This window comes from Channa argus, chromosome 15 (genome assembly GCF_033026475.1).
Source record: "Channa argus isolate prfri chromosome 15, Channa argus male v1.0, whole genome shotgun sequence".
NCBI classification, from domain to species: domain Eukaryota; kingdom Metazoa; phylum Chordata; class Actinopteri; order Anabantiformes; family Channidae; genus Channa; species Channa argus.
In genome coordinates, this window is record NC_090211.1 from 9632209 (window position 1) to 9648762 (window position 16554).

Below are 16554 nucleotides of genomic sequence, written 5' to 3' on the forward strand. Positions count from 1 at the left end.
CTAAGAATGTGCTACTGCCATGAGTACAATCAGTCAATAGTAATGTATTTATATAACACCTTTCCCATAGGTTAATGCAATTCAAAGTGCTTCACATATCACTAAATGTTTATGAAAAGGCTTACCAAATAAGAGCAATAAAACATAAAAACAGTCAAAACAGTGACAATATTGCACACAGAAACCATCAAAGGAAAGATAGAGAGAAGATGATAACAAGGTACACCGAATGAGGTATATAATGCATAAAGCTACAAGACAAGAAGACTAATGCAAAAAATAAAAGACTAAGAAAAGAGAATAAAAGCAAGTAAAATAAAAATAAAAATATACATTCATATATTTACATTTGCAATAAATAAATAGTGCACCAAAAATATTTATTCGAAAGCAATGCTTAAAAGGTGGGTTTTAAGTTTGCCTTTAAAAACATCCACACGTTTTGTTGTCTGAGATCCTCAGGAGGACTGTTTCAGTCAAACGTTTTTGTCCAGCACTTTTGAACAACTAAAAGACTAGCGCAAAAGGATTTGAAAGCACATACTGGTTTATCCACAGGAAGCATCAGATAGGTAGGTTGGTGCAAGACCATTATGTGCTTAAAGAATAAATAAAAGATAATAAAATCAATATGGAAGCTGACAGGCATCCAGTGTAAGGACTTTTAATCAGTGTAGTGTGTTCTCTCCTTCTTTTCCCAGCAGTACTTGGGCAGCAGGTACTTACATTAGTTCACTCTGCTTGATATACAAGTCAGTTTGTGTCGCTCAGAGAGAGAAATGGCCAGACTTCAGCTATGCTTTTGAGGTGGTAAAAAGCAGATTTGATAACAAGCCCTACAGGAGGCTTCTTGAGTTGGAAGACGTTCTATGACATGCAGGCACTAATGTTGAATTGCAAAATGAATTGCCTGATTTGACTATGTTTTGACATTTTTTACATATAGAATAAGTGCTATCACAACATGAAATAGGCTATTTATGAACTTGGTTTTCAAAAAGAAGAAATTAATAATCACAGATAATCAGTATCCTATATATCTAGCTTCTATTCACATGTGACATGGACACAGAACTTCCGGCATGTTTCTATATATATAGCTGCTCAAGTAACTTTCAGTATGTCAGTATTTATATCCAGCATTTACCACTGTTCAGACAGTTCTGACAGACCCGGCAATGGCAATATAAAATCACGAGCACTGTGATAAATAGTGAGGTTTTTCATTTTCATGATTGTATTCGTTGAAATTATGTGGAGATTTACAGAGTGTTCCTTATGTTTGTTGTCCAAACTTGACCATTTTTCTCACCCTCCTTAAAATCCATGTTTTCTATATGAGAGACATTGACACATACTAACTGATCTTTACAGTATTTAACTATAATAATGACCTTAGATTGCACATCAGGCCAGCTACAGTGTAATGTTACATGTAGCCTAAATATGTGAATCAGAAAAATCTTTAGTCAATAGTTTGCAACTCCATCTTGTGGTACTTTTGAGTCAATACACGTAAATATAAAGTAATGAATTAATAATTTTTTTATTTTATCATTTTACTATCTAACATATAGGGTTATCCTATACAAAATACAAACAGTGGATTAACCATTAATAATGCTAAAGTGAATAAATTTTCAAAACAAATGCTACAGAAATATATAAATAAATTTATAATAATCAAATAATTGATTATGCAAATAATTGATACTGCAAATATAGTGAAGGTATCTTTTTCAAAGAGTATTTTCCAATATATATGCATCTCCCATACTAAAGTAATCTATTGTTTTTCTAAACAATGAACTTGTATTCATTATACAAATTAAACAGTAAAACTTTTTCATTCATCTTTACACAGACTTCTGGAGGTTGGGAAGATGTGAAAATGTAATCAGGCCTGCCTGCAGTCCAGACCTTTCACCAATACAAAACATTTGGCGCATAATAAAAGAAAAACATCCAGCAACAAAAGCCCAGGACGGTTGAGCAGCTAGAACCCTGCATGAGACAAGAATGGGACAAACCTCCTCCCCAAAAACTCCAGCAACATGTCTCCTCACTTCTCAGACATTTACAGACAGTTGTTAAAAGAAGAAGGGATGCCACACAATGGTAAACACCGCCCTGTTCCAACTTTGTTGAGAATTGTAGCTGCCATCAAATTCAACGTGAGGTAATGTTCAAATTTCTCAATTTCAACATCTTATACGTTTATGTTCTATTGTGAATAAAATATGGATTGATGAGATTTGTAAATCATTGCATTCTGTTTTTATTTACATTTTACAGATCTTCCCAACTTTTTTGGAAGGTGTCCTATCCACATTTTATTCTGTTTGTAACTATAAATGAAAACATATAATAAGCACGGGCCTTACCCCTTCTTGGAATTGGACAAAAGATTTTTTTTTTCAAGAAAGTTAATCAATCTGTCATAACGAATAGAGGTAGAAAGCTTGTACACAGTACTCAAGAGGCTAATACCTCTATAACTAAGAAGGACTCGAAAGGCCTCTTTTTGTGATTTTCAAATACGACCGATGATAGATTTACACCAAACTGAAGGGAATTGACATAAATGAAAACATTTACCAAATGGAGCATGCAGAATGTAAAGACGACATGATATTCTTAAGATTAATGGCCTTTAATAGGTTTGTATTACTTAGTGCCGTTTGGTCTTGTTCTAACAAAACCACACAATTAGAATTAAGCATCTGTAAATTATGGTCCATCTCATGTTTAAAATTAGCAGCAAATAAATTCTTAAAAACATTTTTCTCTCTCTTTAACCTAACTGTTGGAATATTACTTATTTCTTTTTAAAGGGTCATTATTACGGTAGGGATTAAGACCTAACTTTCTGGTACTGTTCTAAAAGACAGAAGGATTTAAAGTCTGCACCTTTTCTTAGGCCTACACGTTTTTATTCCAGTCCACCTCAGCCTGTTATTCAATCATTAGCGCCATTGGCTGGTGTCAGCTCACTTTTCACATCTCACAACCATTTCCTCCTTCTTCTTACCTTTACGAGTTGAGCTGTAGCTGTCAATAAGAACACAGGAGCCCACGGTTTTAGTTTCAAATTAAAAGCATAACCGTCACTTACAGAAACATGCAAAAATATTACTAGCGCACAGGCACCAAAACAAACGTGCCAGAGGAGTTGGCGATTATTGTTAGTAGTGCCAAAGTGGTTTGTATAATGTGACTGTATGATATTGTCGTACATCTAATGTAACATAGTCGTTACTTTGAAATGCATAACCGGAAAGAAGATATATTTTGATTCTAAACCGATTTGATCGCAATCGGCCGACGCCTACAACCTATAAACTCGGTAAGTAAATTATCAGCTCTGTTTTTGTCTTTAAATGATTTGTGTAGAATGTTAAACGTCTGTCTGGCTTTAGTAGTTTTATTACTCTTTTGAGACCAGCTAATTTGTCAAACCTTTGGCTTCCGAACGAATAGGAAAACATATTTGCGTGTGAAATGGCGGTAACGTTATTGTTAATGTGACTGGAGGAAGTAGTTATTTCGGTTCACTCAGAGCTCGTATGCTCCGTCGAAGAGGTGTACAGCTAATGGGAAATTAACTGTCATGGTTTTTGGCGACTGCTAAAACAGTAAAGGCCACAAGCATTAGACACAGTTAACTCGGGCTGCTGTTACTGTAAGTTTATCAGAACAGGTCACTAAACTTTTGCAAAACCGCCTTTACGACAATTGAAGCCAGATGTTCCTTCAGTGGTGCTGCTTTTGTTAAACGCTTTTGTTTGTTATTAAACGGGATATATCTGTATGAAAAGAATTCTTTATATTGCTTTTGAGAAATAGACTTCTTTTCAAGTGTCCAGAATCATATTATAGCTGCATGCAGTTTTAAACATTATGTCATTTTAAGCTTGTATGTACCTGATTGATTTTTTTTTTTTTTTACGAAAGGCAGCCTTGGCAGGTATAGTGCTGTATTTGTGCAGCTTCTCGCAACTGCAATTTCTGGTACAAAGTAAAACTCCTGGTTTGCATTTAGAGCTAAAACAGCACTGGCCTAGATCCATTCTTGAATGAGAAAACAGCTGTGTTCTGTCAGTGCAAATGTCTTTTCTCCATCTGCAAATATAGAGAGAATGTAAAGAAAGCAATCATTGGAAATACACCAGACCCCATACTCGAGATCCTTTATAGAGCCTTTGTCCATGATACTATATAAAATATTTGAAATGCAATCCAGACTTCAAGTTATATACATAAATTGTTTAACTTTAATTCATACTTGAGTGATTTAAACGTCACTCCTCTGTAACTGATATAAGTACTCAATTAATCTATTAGGAGGTTAAGAGAAAATTCACCTACAGTCATTTTGAAAATCATTTTAGTCAAATTGTTATGCAATGACCTAATAGTGTGAGTAGAATGTAAACCTGTGCAATTGTAGTATGCAGGTTTCTGAAATGGTCTGGACATGTGTAATGCAGAACGTTTTCCTGAGAAGCGGCCAGTGTTTTCTTTAAGGAATGCTTGCCTGTGTGTTCTGTGGTCGACTTCAGGTTGTGTCCCTTTTTCTCAGTCCTTACTAAAGGCTTTGGAATTTCATTAATCTGTGTGGGAGTATAGCACACAGATACTGGTTCGGTATAGGCATTAATTTTATATGCAGTCATTCCAAGGTTACTAAGCCAAACTGGATTATAAGTATTTGTGTTGTGGGTTATAGTATGTATACCCTTAGGTACTGGTTTATTAATGTAAGGCAATGCAGCAGCCCTGTAATAACATGTTGGAAATTCCTGTGATCTTGATGGTGTTCTTGTTTTTGTTGACATTGTAAAAAAGGTGTTGGATAGTGGCTATTGGATATATGGAAATTTGGTCCGTAACAAAATAATCAGTTCAATTATTAGTTAGTCGATAGAAATGTAATAGGCAGATATGTGGCCTATAATATTCCATTTGTATTCTGATTGACAACTTTTCTTTAACTTTCTTTAACCAAATAAGAAAAAGTGCCAAAATAATAATAATGAAAATAAATCTTTATCAGTTTTTACTTGCTTTTGATGAATTTAATATCTGAGACCTATTTGTTCTTGTGTTCAGCCATGGCATCTAATATTTACTGCCATATTATTAATATTCTTTTATTCTGTTCATTCTGAATCATTCACTGCTACTGGAAATGTCAAATGTGTATTTGACTTTTTCCTTGAAATGTTTAAAGTTTTGAATAACTCTGGCTAATTCAGTAGCACAGACTATATATAGTTGAGTATAACAGTGTCAACAAAGATATTGTTACAATAAACTGTTTCATAATTACAAAGGAGGCAGTAAGCAATTTGCATGTTGCTTTTGACTTGTAGCAGAGCCTCACAAGTGGTATTCTAAATTTCCTGTGTACTGTAGCGGTTTTTATATGAGTAAGTTGTTTTGCTGCTGAACAGAGAAGCAAGTGAGATTGATTTTAGATAAATACAGAAGTGACCTAACATTGAAGTGACAGCTCATATGCTTTCTCAAAATTCTCTTGGGGGCAAATATTTTCTAAAATAAGAACCCCATAAATGAAATACTTTATCAAATTTTTATATGTTTTGAAATAAAACAAAGAAACTGCTGCTGTTCTTGATGATGATATTTTACAACATGTGTTTAATAGCACAGTGGCTAGAGGAAGTATTCAGACTTCTTCACAATTTGCACACTTTACTGTGCTGCAGTCAGTTTGAATTGATAAAAAAAAGATAATTTATGCTTATCATTCTACATTCATTCACCCATAAAGACAAAATAAAATTGAATAAAAAAAATCAAAAACAGAAAAAAAAACTTTTCCTATGGCTCTTGTTGTATGTGTGTGTATGTAAGGTTCCACAATTCACACTGTATGGCAGGACAAACCCAAGTTATGAAGTCATAAGAACTTTCAGAAGTTAAAAGAAAACATTTCTAAAACTTTGAGTGCACCCAGAAATACAGTATATTAAATGTGAAATCAAAGACATTTGAAGCCAGTAGGATTCTTCCTAAGGTGTTCCATCTGGCAAAACTGAATAATTGGACAAGAAGGGCCTTGGTCAGGGAGGTAACGAAGAATCCAGCAGCCACACTAAAAGAAGTGCTCCGCAGAGATGATAGAACCTGCTGGAAGGACGTACATCTTCGTAGCACTCCATCAATCAGGCTTTTTTGATAGAGTGGTCAGATAGAAGACACAACCTGTTTAGATTTAAAGGACTCTAAATTCATTAGGAAATGAGACAAAAAAGTAATGAAATGAAAATATTCAAATTCAAAACAGCTAAGTTGTTGTAAAAGACAAGTAAGTAGTGCTGAATATTGTATTTGTTATTTGACAACGTTGGCAAAAATATTGAAGTAAACAGATTAATAAAACTGGATAGAGTCCATTTTATAGGGTGCTGCTTGTAAGTTCGACATGTAAAATACCTTATGCATTGTCACTATAATTCACCAGTTTTTTACACATACTCTCTAAAGATAAATATAATTCAAATTATTATTTAACATAAATTGTGTCTATTTAGATTTCTCTACAGTTGCTGTTCAGGCCTTTTACTTTACTATTTATTACCGTGGCAAGTAATAGTATTGGGAACTGGTATTATAACAGCCCTGCTACGGAATGTGTTTTTATTCTGTGTTACTTGTGGCACTACATGAAACCAAGTATGAAGGGCTGTGTTTTACTTCCAGTCCTTCTTTGCCGGAGACTGGGATGTTGGCTCACATTTTAGCACAACGGTGTCTGAAGACGTCTCTCTGCATTGACTTTCAGCCAGTATCCAGAACTATACGTCCCACCTCATTCATTAATAGATACCCTTCAGTTTAACATCCCATAATTGGTTACATTCTATGGTTATTGAACTAAACATTTCAAGGGCAAATTGGAAAAAGTAGCATTAACTCGTTCCATTTAAAAATATATTTAAAACACAAATATGATGGACTTATATTAGCTGGCTCATAATAATAATAATAATAATAATAATAATAATAATTCATCTAATATATAAAGCACTTTACGTTTGTCGACAAATCTCAAAGTGCTTACACAAAACTCTTTACTTGTAATTTATTTGTGTGGGTGAATTTAGAAGGTTAATGAACAATCCTAAAATCTTTAAACAAAATGCACAGAGCAATAAGACAGTTATGTAGTGTTGATTGTTTTTCTTTGTACTTCTGTAATGATGCTAATCATTTCTTAACATAAACATAAAGCCTGACAATATCTTGATATGCATAGGCTTGCGTTGTGCTTATGCTCCTGTCCATAGTTGATCATCAGATGCAAAACCAAACATGTTATCCTGTAATCTAGTTAGAGGGAAGAGCAAGTAAGCCAGCCCTGTTGGAGGGAGCAGAGGGAGGGGGGAATATGGGGAAGTGAGATGCATTTCCCATAAGTCATTGTCACTCTGCTCCTCCCGCCTGGTTGGCTGAGAGCCAGCATCAAAGTAGAGTGGAGCGGCAGAGACTGAGCCGATGCCTTACTGAGAATTAAAGCATGAAGGACAAGGCAGACAAGCAGCTCTTGGTTTTACTAATGTAGAGGAGGTATTCAGAGCGGATCTACAGGAAAAAGATCACAGTTCAGACTGGCATCTTTTGGTATGTCTAAATGCCCCTCGGCTTCCCGTGTACACAGAGTTGTTTTTGTGGTTATGTTTATTGCACTGGGGTTTTCTCTATTTCCTTTCCACGTAAATTCATTGGGGTGTGGTGTTGCTGTGCCGGGCTTTCAGTGCACCGGTGCAGAGTCTTAAGAAGGAAATGACAGTTGAATTGCTTTGCGCTAGATAATCTGTCGGTACATGAAGTTTGGACAAAGTGTAAATAGTAAAAGTTAAACGGCTTTAATTGAAATTCGACTGCAGTTTCATCTGCAGTTTTTTTTTTTTAATTATTACTTCTATTAGCACTGTCAAAAGCAGGAGTATACTAAAACTACTCAAATATTCAGATGATAATCTCATGATTAATCTTGATGCGCAGAAAGAGACAAAAGCTGAAAAGAATTGGTGAACTATAATGGACACACTGATGCAAAATGCTGCAGGTGTAGTGTCAGTTCTCAGTTCGTCCCTTTCAAACTGCATTCATTGTGTAGCCTGTAGCCAATGTTGAGATGAAAGCACTGTGTCTGAGAGTTTTGATTTTAGAATTATAATGTTTTGCTAATCATAACCTTTAGACTACAGCCATTCAATCATGTTGACCATAATTCAAATTTCAGCTTGTTTGTACCTGTACTTTACTTCCTCTGAGTGAAACTGAATGCTTGTGTCTAACGACACAGTTGCAACTGTCAAAACAAGGCTAGGGTTGAATTTCCTGTCTCATCTGCCAACCGGAAACGAAAGTTTCAGTTAATACCAGTGATCGCCCTGCTCCTAAACTGACAGGGCATGGTAAGATATGTTAATTATGTGTCAAAGTGACAAAGAAGCAGATTAATCAATATTAAAGTTTATGAATCATCTGCTTTGTTTGATTACAACTGTTGATCAAGGAAATGAGAAGATTAACTTTTTAGGTGTGGTAGTATTTGACAAATGTCAGATAAAAACAAACACTAATAGTTATACAATTTTATGCATAGCCAGATAAATGAAAGGGCAAGAAAAGACCAAAAAACAGAAGGTATGAGATCTTGAAACCAAATTTGAAATGGGGTTAGAACCCACCACGCTCCTATTAGCAAAGATTAAAAGCTAATTTGTTACATTGCATTACATCATTTATAAAGGTCATTTACTAGCGAGAATAAACAGTAACCATGCGAATTACTACATAAACATGATCAACAAAAGGAGACTAATTCAGCAGCACTGTTAAATATATCTGTTAAATTTTACCCTTTTTTTGTCTAGGGTAATAGCACAGAGAGGCTACCTCATCAGTTGGGCAGTTTATCCACATTTAATCCTGCTGGTCAGGTGGATTAAACGTGTGACTATGTGATCACAGCCTTGCTTCTTGCCATCAGGCCACCACTGCCTCCGTTTTAAGTCAGCTCAAAGCAAAAATACCAACATTTGTTTCATCTTTATATATGAAAATATGATGCATGTGTTTATCATATGCTGAATGTTGAAACATTTGATTATCTTCACTAAGCATTTTTCACAATTTACCAACGTTTCTTTGAGAAAATGGTTAATCAAGAAAAGATTTGTGACTGTAGTTACTGTATAATGTATTGTAATCCTGGTTTTATCGTCACCATATATACAGTCAACTCCTTACATCCACAAACAAGCCATTGATTCTTCTTCAGAGAAGCATCAGTTCTCTGATGGGTTCCCCAAAAAAGGCACAAATATTTAGAAAAATCAGGTTGTGAATATGGTTCCAAAGATACTGTATGTGATCAGCTGTTGTTACAATGATTTTTTTTTTTTTTTATTTAGCAGTAATGCGGGTATTCAAAGACAAATGTCAGTCCTCTGAGCCCTTGACTTAGAGTTAGAGTGTTATTCTCTTTCCAGATCTAGCAGATGAAATGGCGGTGAGGCAAAGGATTTTCAACTCAACAGCACCATTCTCTGGGTCACCTCAAGCTGAGCTCAAGGGGTCATACCCATCCAGCACAGCCCTTGACCAGGAGACAGAGGAGGAGGAGGAAGACGGAAAGGACAGCAAAATGGGCTACCCACATTTTAACCCTATAATTAATAAACTCTTGACACATGGAACTGCAGAGCAAGTGGGAGAAATGCCACTGAAGAACTCGACCTTCATTGCTCAGGCCGAATGTAAATATGTCTTTGTGATTTGTTTCAACACTCCAAATTAATATACTTGGACAGAAATAATCTAAATACTGTGCTCTCCTCAGGTGAAACCCAGGACTCCCAGGAGTTTAGTCCATCTTGCTATGAACGCTCCTTTGTTCCCTCCCCCAACTGCTTCACCAGGTGATATGACCTGACTTTGACAACATTGCTTGCAATTCAATGCTCATATTTCTTGACATATGTTACACTGTTTTGTTTAATGCCATTTCTGGAATTAATATTGTTGCTCTATTTTTGCATTAGTCTTTCCTCAGAGCACAACAATGTGGCGTGGCCTACAGCAGCCTCTGAACAGGAGCCAACCATCACATCGGGACTGATCACCCCCAGGAAGAAGAACAAGAAGAGACAGAAGCGTAAGGGAAAGAAAAAACAGGACAAGAAGAAGGAAAATCAGCGAAACAGACATCGCATGCCTTCTGGATTCCCTGAACAGGAGAGTGGAAGTTCTCTGGTTCAGATTGTGGTGAGAACTTTTATTGTTTTTTACATCTAACTGAAATGTGTAACAGCTATTGAAAGTGCAATTTAGAAGCAAGTTGGTAAGTAATATACTTTTATTTCTAAGACAAGTCCTCTTCAAGGATAAATTAAAACTTTCTTTGGCAGCCATTGCTCCGCTTCTAGACATTCCCATGCACTAAATTGAGATAAAGCTGTTTCTCACAGTCTTTAATGTTCAGCCCAAAGCTGCTTACTTTAATCACCATATAGTTTGATCAGCAATGCTGTTTGGTTGTCTCCTGTAGGAGCAGTTGCCCCTTGGAGGCAGAGACAACCTCAGTGGTTCTTGCTGTAGCAGCATTGAAAGTTCAGAGGAGCAGGACAGAGGGCCTCCTGTCTACAGCCATCAGATCTACAACACAGGCTCTAGCTGCGCACCTCTAAGCTGGAGGCCACTAGATATCTGCAAACCCCGGTCCAGCCCCCTCTCCAGCGTCCATTCCTATGCAGATGACAGCGACTCAGATTCCTGCAGCAGTCTGGGAGACTGCTCGTTGGCTCTTGCTGGCCTCAGGGGCAGTGTCAGTCAAGGGGACCCTTGCTATGCAGGGCCCTTTTTCAAAGATGTGGAGAGGGAAGCAATAGAAGAGGAAGATGAGCTATCAGCAGCTGATTCAGTCTGCAATGAGGGAATAATCTTTTACAATGAAGTATGTTCTGCTTTACTTGAGTCTACTTCCTGTTTAAAATGTCAACCAATCTAACTTCTCACTTTTCATGACAGAAAATTCAGCCAGTGGATTCTGAGTATAGGGAGGGGAGGGAGTATGTCCTCTCAAAGTTTATCAAAGAAGGGTCCTACGGTGAAGTACACAGTGCACAAGATGTCAACACAGGCTTTAAATTTGCTGTTAAAAAGGTAACAGTGCATATCTCCCCAATTTGTTTTCCTAACTGCCTACCTTTAAAATGAGTGATTATGTCTACATTGATTATTCATTTGTTCCATTGTTTTCTCACAGATGGCTCTGAAGAGGTTCATGAGTGAGGAGGTGGGTGCGTGGAGTGCCCTCAAATCTCCCCGTGTGGTGGAACTCTTTGGAGTGGTCAGAGAGGGGCCTAATGTTGTCCTTTTTATGGACCACAAATCCGGTAAACAAGCCTTTGCTGTGGCTTTTATACACAGCACATTTTGACTGCACTCACCACTGTTGTTCACATACAGAATTAGGTTTAAAATAGTTGATTTAAATGCGATGAAGTACAAACACATGTACAGTAATTGCACTGTGGGGATAACAAGGTTCAAGTATGTAGAAATGAATGGAATTAGTGTGAATTAGATGTGGAAGTGGGTGATTCTGGGATGGTAGAAATTACGGTGCTATGATCTAAATTACAGCAAACATATGTGATTGATAAACATACCTCACACTTTTTCCTTTGTCATTTAACTCTACTTTTGCTTTAAATGCTTCCCTGCAGACAGTAATCGTTAAAGTAACAATTAAAGTCATTGTTAAATGAGTTGCTATTTATTGGTAAATATTATTAAGACAAAATCTGCTCTGACTTCTAGGCTCCTTGGGACAGCTGATAGTGGAGCGGGGTCAGCTGCCAGAAGATCTATGTCTCCACTACCACTTGCAAGTCTTAACAGCGCTGGAGTACCTAGTGAAAAAAAAAGTGGTTCATCTGGATATTAAAGGTAGGTTATACAAACTGGATATTTCTTTGTCACAAATACACAATAGTTAAATATACATAACTTTCCTGAGTTACTCTAAAAGCATCAAAAGCCAAATGTTGATGCCACAATAAAAAAACCTATTCGATCTCTTAAAGGTGCATCTCTTAGCCACATAATTACTGATTATATCTTGATTCAAGTTCCTAAGAGACAAGTTAATAAACGTATTTGAATCATTGTCAGTATTTATAACTTAAAGTTATCACTGCAATGCAGAAAAAGCAGAGAAATAGGCAGGTTTTTCACTTATTTTGTAAAATTTGGGAAAACTGAAGTTAAATTTTTATTCCATTCCAAGTGCAGGGATAAAGTAGGAAATGCTGATACAAGTAAAACAAAATCTGTTTGACTTTTACTTATGGTACCTTGTGGAAAACAAAACATTCAGAGAAAGTAAGTTGGATTGCTAATTAGTTCTCATCTAAGGATTTTGTGCAGTTTTGTGCAGCTGTTGTGTGGAACACAAGTGTCATAGATACAGTCTAGATCTGATCTTCACCTGTGTGAAACCAGACTACCACAGAGAAGATGAGAGGCTGGGAATTTCCCATAGTGTGACTCACTGCCTTTTAGAAACGGCGCATGTGCACAAAATCAAGAGAGCAAGAAAGAAAGGAAGAATGAAGCAGAAAGGGGGAGGGGTGGTAGTGAGAGAATAAGAGCAGAAAAGTACTAGGATAAAAAGAAGGTAGAACATGAAAATAACAGTGGAAAAAAGTGTAAGAAGTAAGGAAACAGAAACACAGAAAAGGAACTGAGTCAGTTTAAGAGCAAAAGCAACAAAGCTGTCCTTTTCAGGTTTCTGTTGTGAAAGGACACAGCATAATTGTGCTGTTGCAGCTCAGGCGCCATCTGCTGTCTGTAATGCCCCGGAAGAAGCAAGGCAGTTGCTCTAAATAAATTTGCTGCTTGTTCATTATATGTCTCCAAATTCATTCCAGGTTAAATTGTTAAATCAGCTGTCAGTTTCACTTTTTTCTGGAAACTGCTTAATGTCTGTGTGGCTGCCATTTTTGTAATTATGTCATCCTGTACTAAACTACAAAGCAAGACACTGAACCCCCAACAGCCCATCCCAATCCCGGTAGAAATTGATGATGGTTGCGTCAGGAACGGCATCTGGTGTAAAAAAAAAAAAAAAAACAAAACAAAAAAAAAAAACAACTTGCAGGCAGATGATCTGCTGTGGCCTGAACTCACAGGATAAGCCGAAAGAAAACTACATAGCAAAAATCATGGACAGTGACAGCACTGAACAGTACCAAGATTAGAAAAGTCAATTTAATTAAAGAGAGCATTTAAAAACAACACATCCTGATCTAAGTGCTTGTCATTGCCTCTTTGTTTCCCACAGCTGACAATGTGTTGCTGTCGGAGGACGGTAGAGACACTTTTCTGTGTGACTTTGGACATGCTGAGAGACTTGACAATGTGGGACAGAGCCTCAGTGGGTCCAATGGTAAATAGTGTGTAACTTCAGTGATTAATCTAAGATGTGTAATTTTTCCACTCCCATGTCTGAATTCAATGTTTTTCCCAATGTAATTCAATGCAGAGCTCAAGGGAACAGAGACCCACATGGCCCCTGAGATTGTAAAAGGGGAACCACGCGGAGCTAAAGCAGATGTGTGGAGCAGCTGCTGTATGTTACTGCACATGCTTAACGGGTGTCAGCCTTGGACAAGATACTACACCTGTAGACTTTACCTGAAGGTATTCTTCACAGTGACACAGACACTACACCCTGATTCATCACATATGTTTAGTCTGCTCTGCATAGTATTCACATGAAACCTTGAACTAGTCCACTTTTGCGGTGGTTTCAGATTGCCAATGAGCCCCCCCCTTTGAGAGAGATCCCACCTTACTGTAACCCTTTCACGGCTGAAGTGATAAAGGCAGGACTCCAGAAGGATCCAGTGCAGAGAGCATCAGCATCAGATCTCAAAGAAAAAACTGACAAAGCACTGAAAGAAGGTGGCTAAAACTGCGTTTCAGTTTTTTTCTAGTGTTCCTATCAATGCTGGTCTCCGGGGTCACAGATTTGGTTTGAGAAGTGGGCGGTGACACAGTGCTCATCATATATATATATATATATATATATATATATATATATAATTAACCCAGTCAAGCAAAGAAATTCTGATAATAGTATTTTTTTTTTCATAACAGGGTAGTATGACAAAAAACCCAAATGTCAGTAAACTGTATTGTAGCCTTATTGTAGTACTTTCCTTTATCTTGATGAATGTGTTTGTGTAATTTTAGCTGGAGGACTTGTCAGCCCAGCAAAGGGACCTTACAAACCGCCAGACTCCCTGCAACTCATCACTAGCAGTTTTGACTATAAAGTTGAGGAGGAACATCAAGAGTCTGTTGAGAAACAAGGGAGGGGGAATGATTACACAGAGATTGACTCTAACGAGCCAAAACCAGGGTTGCCTCTCTGTCCACAAATGCTGAGCTCTGAGCCAAACCACAAGAGGGCCAACAATATCACCACCATGTCTGAACTGGAGCTGCGTAAACTGGAGCGAGGTGTGGCTTTTATTCATATTCTGCTCATTTTCTTGTGTTCAGTCTGGTGCAGGTTTGAACTCCACTCACTGTTACTCCACTCTATTTGTTTTACTGCAGAATTCTATTTGAGCAGTCTTTCCCAGCCTCAGTCTGCTGAGATGCAGGAGCAGCTCTTGTCTTGTCTCAGTAGTGACACTCCCAATTGGGAACCATCGGACAAAAAGGTAACCCAAATTACACAATAGGACATCTTTAATTTACTTAATTGTATGAAGAAAGAAAATAACCATGTAGTTGTATATTTGTAAATCTGAGTTATCACTTGTTTCTATGCATAAGTCCCAAATGTTGCTAAGACCACCATTTTACCATAATCTGTACCCCCATCTTAAAGCTGTGTAGCCAATATGATGTAATTATAATTGTTTGGATTGGCACATTAAGCCCTTGGTTACTTGTTAGGACTTATGAGTTAATGTGATCACAAGAGACATGAAGAAAAAGTAAAGGATTGAAAAGTGTTTTCTTGTGGTATCATTTAATAGAAATTTTTCAATTCAGTATAATAAATTACCAATTAGACCTAAACAATATTCAAGATATTTCTTGGTAAACAAAGAACTTCTCATTTTCTCCTTTCCAAAAATGTATTTCAGGACTCTGGCCGCTGGTCCCTAAGCCCAGGGGATGACTTCAGCTCTGGTGCGTTCTCCGACAACAGTCAGCCAGATGTGCAGGACTTCAGTATGGAATTACTGGGCAACAAACAACTACCTCCACCTTGTTGTTTCGAAGGTAGGATAAAAAACATTAACATCTCTGTTATTTGGATTTTTTTAAACTATAGTACCAGACTAAATATTTGATGCTATTTCAATTAAATCCTGTGTCTCTCTTCTCCATACCAGGGGTGGATGTCCACATCAGAGACTTCAGCAGAAGTAGCATCCGGATCAGAGAGACCCGGCGGGTAAAGGTCGGCCACATCGCCACTGGAATCAGTGACCAGGTGAGATCTATGAGGATTACACATTAATGCATCAATTTCACTAAGCGCAGGATTACTCTTGTTTAATGCTTACATGTGCCTCTCCTTATTTTTAGATCTCCAGGCGGGTCTTCACTCTGGAGACCCAGCAGGGCAAGCAGATTGCTCATGATGAGGAGGTGCATGAGTCTGGTCTGGAGCTCTGCTGTGTTCCTGCCCCAGACTTCAGCCCGGCCTGGAAGTGGAGGATCAGAGACGGGGTTCTGGAGACTAGATAGAGTCCACAACTCTCCCCTCTTCATCAACAACTTTCAGCTTGACCAATAAGCACGATGTCTTGATTTTAAGCATTTTTAATGGCCTCTCTTTGTGTCTGTGCAAGGACCAATTTTTTTAAATCTGTGAAATGCATTTTTCAATACCTGCCTTGTGTTTTAAATGCTGTGATGGGTTGTTGTTCAGTTAAGATAAACTTGCAGTTTGAAAAAGTAAAAGGTACTGTACATGCACACTGGAAATCTTGAATGGCCTCTTCGGTAATGTCCAAAAGGTAACACAAGTGCCAAAAGTAACACAAACACGATGAGTCCATGCTACTATTATCGGTGCCATAAGAAAACAACAGTGGCTATCACCGAGTAGTAAGTATTATGGTGACAAAATCTGTGTGAAGTAATTCAGTGTTCATTGCTGCATACTGCTGTGTACCCTTCTTTCCAGTGTTTACTCACCAGCTGGGAGTCTACTGTGATGTTTAAGTTTTTTTATATCTTGCTTACATAGTCAATAAACAGTATACTCACCTATGCACTGTGTGACACATTATTAATTACATTTATTTACCTATTTTCTTTGTATCACAGTTGCAACATGAGCATAGACTTACCATTTCTTAGATTCAACTACTGTTTGAATCTTCACCAATGTCTATTTGGGCCGTGAGCAAATTGAAGGTGTGTCTTCAAAAAAAAGGTGTGCCCTTAAACATCTAGTTAGTCTGATGCACTTAGTTT

The 16554-nt window shown here is 37.4% G+C and overlaps 1 protein-coding gene across 2 annotated transcripts; it reads left to right on the forward strand.

Moving 5' to 3' along the window:
* The first annotated feature begins 3197 nt into the window (after positions 1-3197).
* Positions 3198-16347, forward strand: map3k14a (mitogen-activated protein kinase kinase kinase 14a). Of its 2 annotated transcripts, none has more exons than XM_067476676.1 (16): positions 3198-3346; positions 9531-9797; positions 9881-9959; positions 10083-10305; positions 10589-10993; positions 11068-11202; positions 11306-11435; positions 11863-11991; positions 13388-13492; positions 13589-13746; positions 13860-14010; positions 14302-14571; positions 14671-14777; positions 15210-15348; positions 15462-15562; positions 15658-16347. In XM_067476676.1, the coding sequence occupies exons 2-16, from the start codon at positions 9545-9547 to the stop codon at positions 15817-15819; spliced, it is 2547 nt and encodes an 848-aa protein (XP_067332777.1). In that variant the 5' UTR covers positions 3198-3346; positions 9531-9544; the 3' UTR covers positions 15820-16347. The 2 variants fall into 2 exon arrangements, with proteins under 2 accessions (XP_067332777.1, XP_067332778.1); XM_067476677.1 differs by lacking the exon at positions 3198-3346 and adding an exon at positions 7469-7650.
* The last annotated feature ends 207 nt before the right edge of the window (positions 16348-16554 follow it).

Excerpts from the sequence above, each read along its gene's own strand:
- map3k14a (XM_067476676.1), top strand. The coding sequence starts at position 9,545 with ATGGCGGTGAGGCAAAGGATTTTCAACTCAACAGCACCATTCTCTGGG. Across the intron at positions 11,992-13,387 it reads GGTTCATCTGGATATTAAAG|CTGACAATGTGTTGCTGTCG; the intron begins GTAGGTTATACA and ends TGTTTCCCACAG. Across the intron at positions 15,349-15,461 it reads TCCACCTTGTTGTTTCGAAG|GGGTGGATGTCCACATCAGA; the intron begins GTAGGATAAAAA and ends TCTCCATACCAG.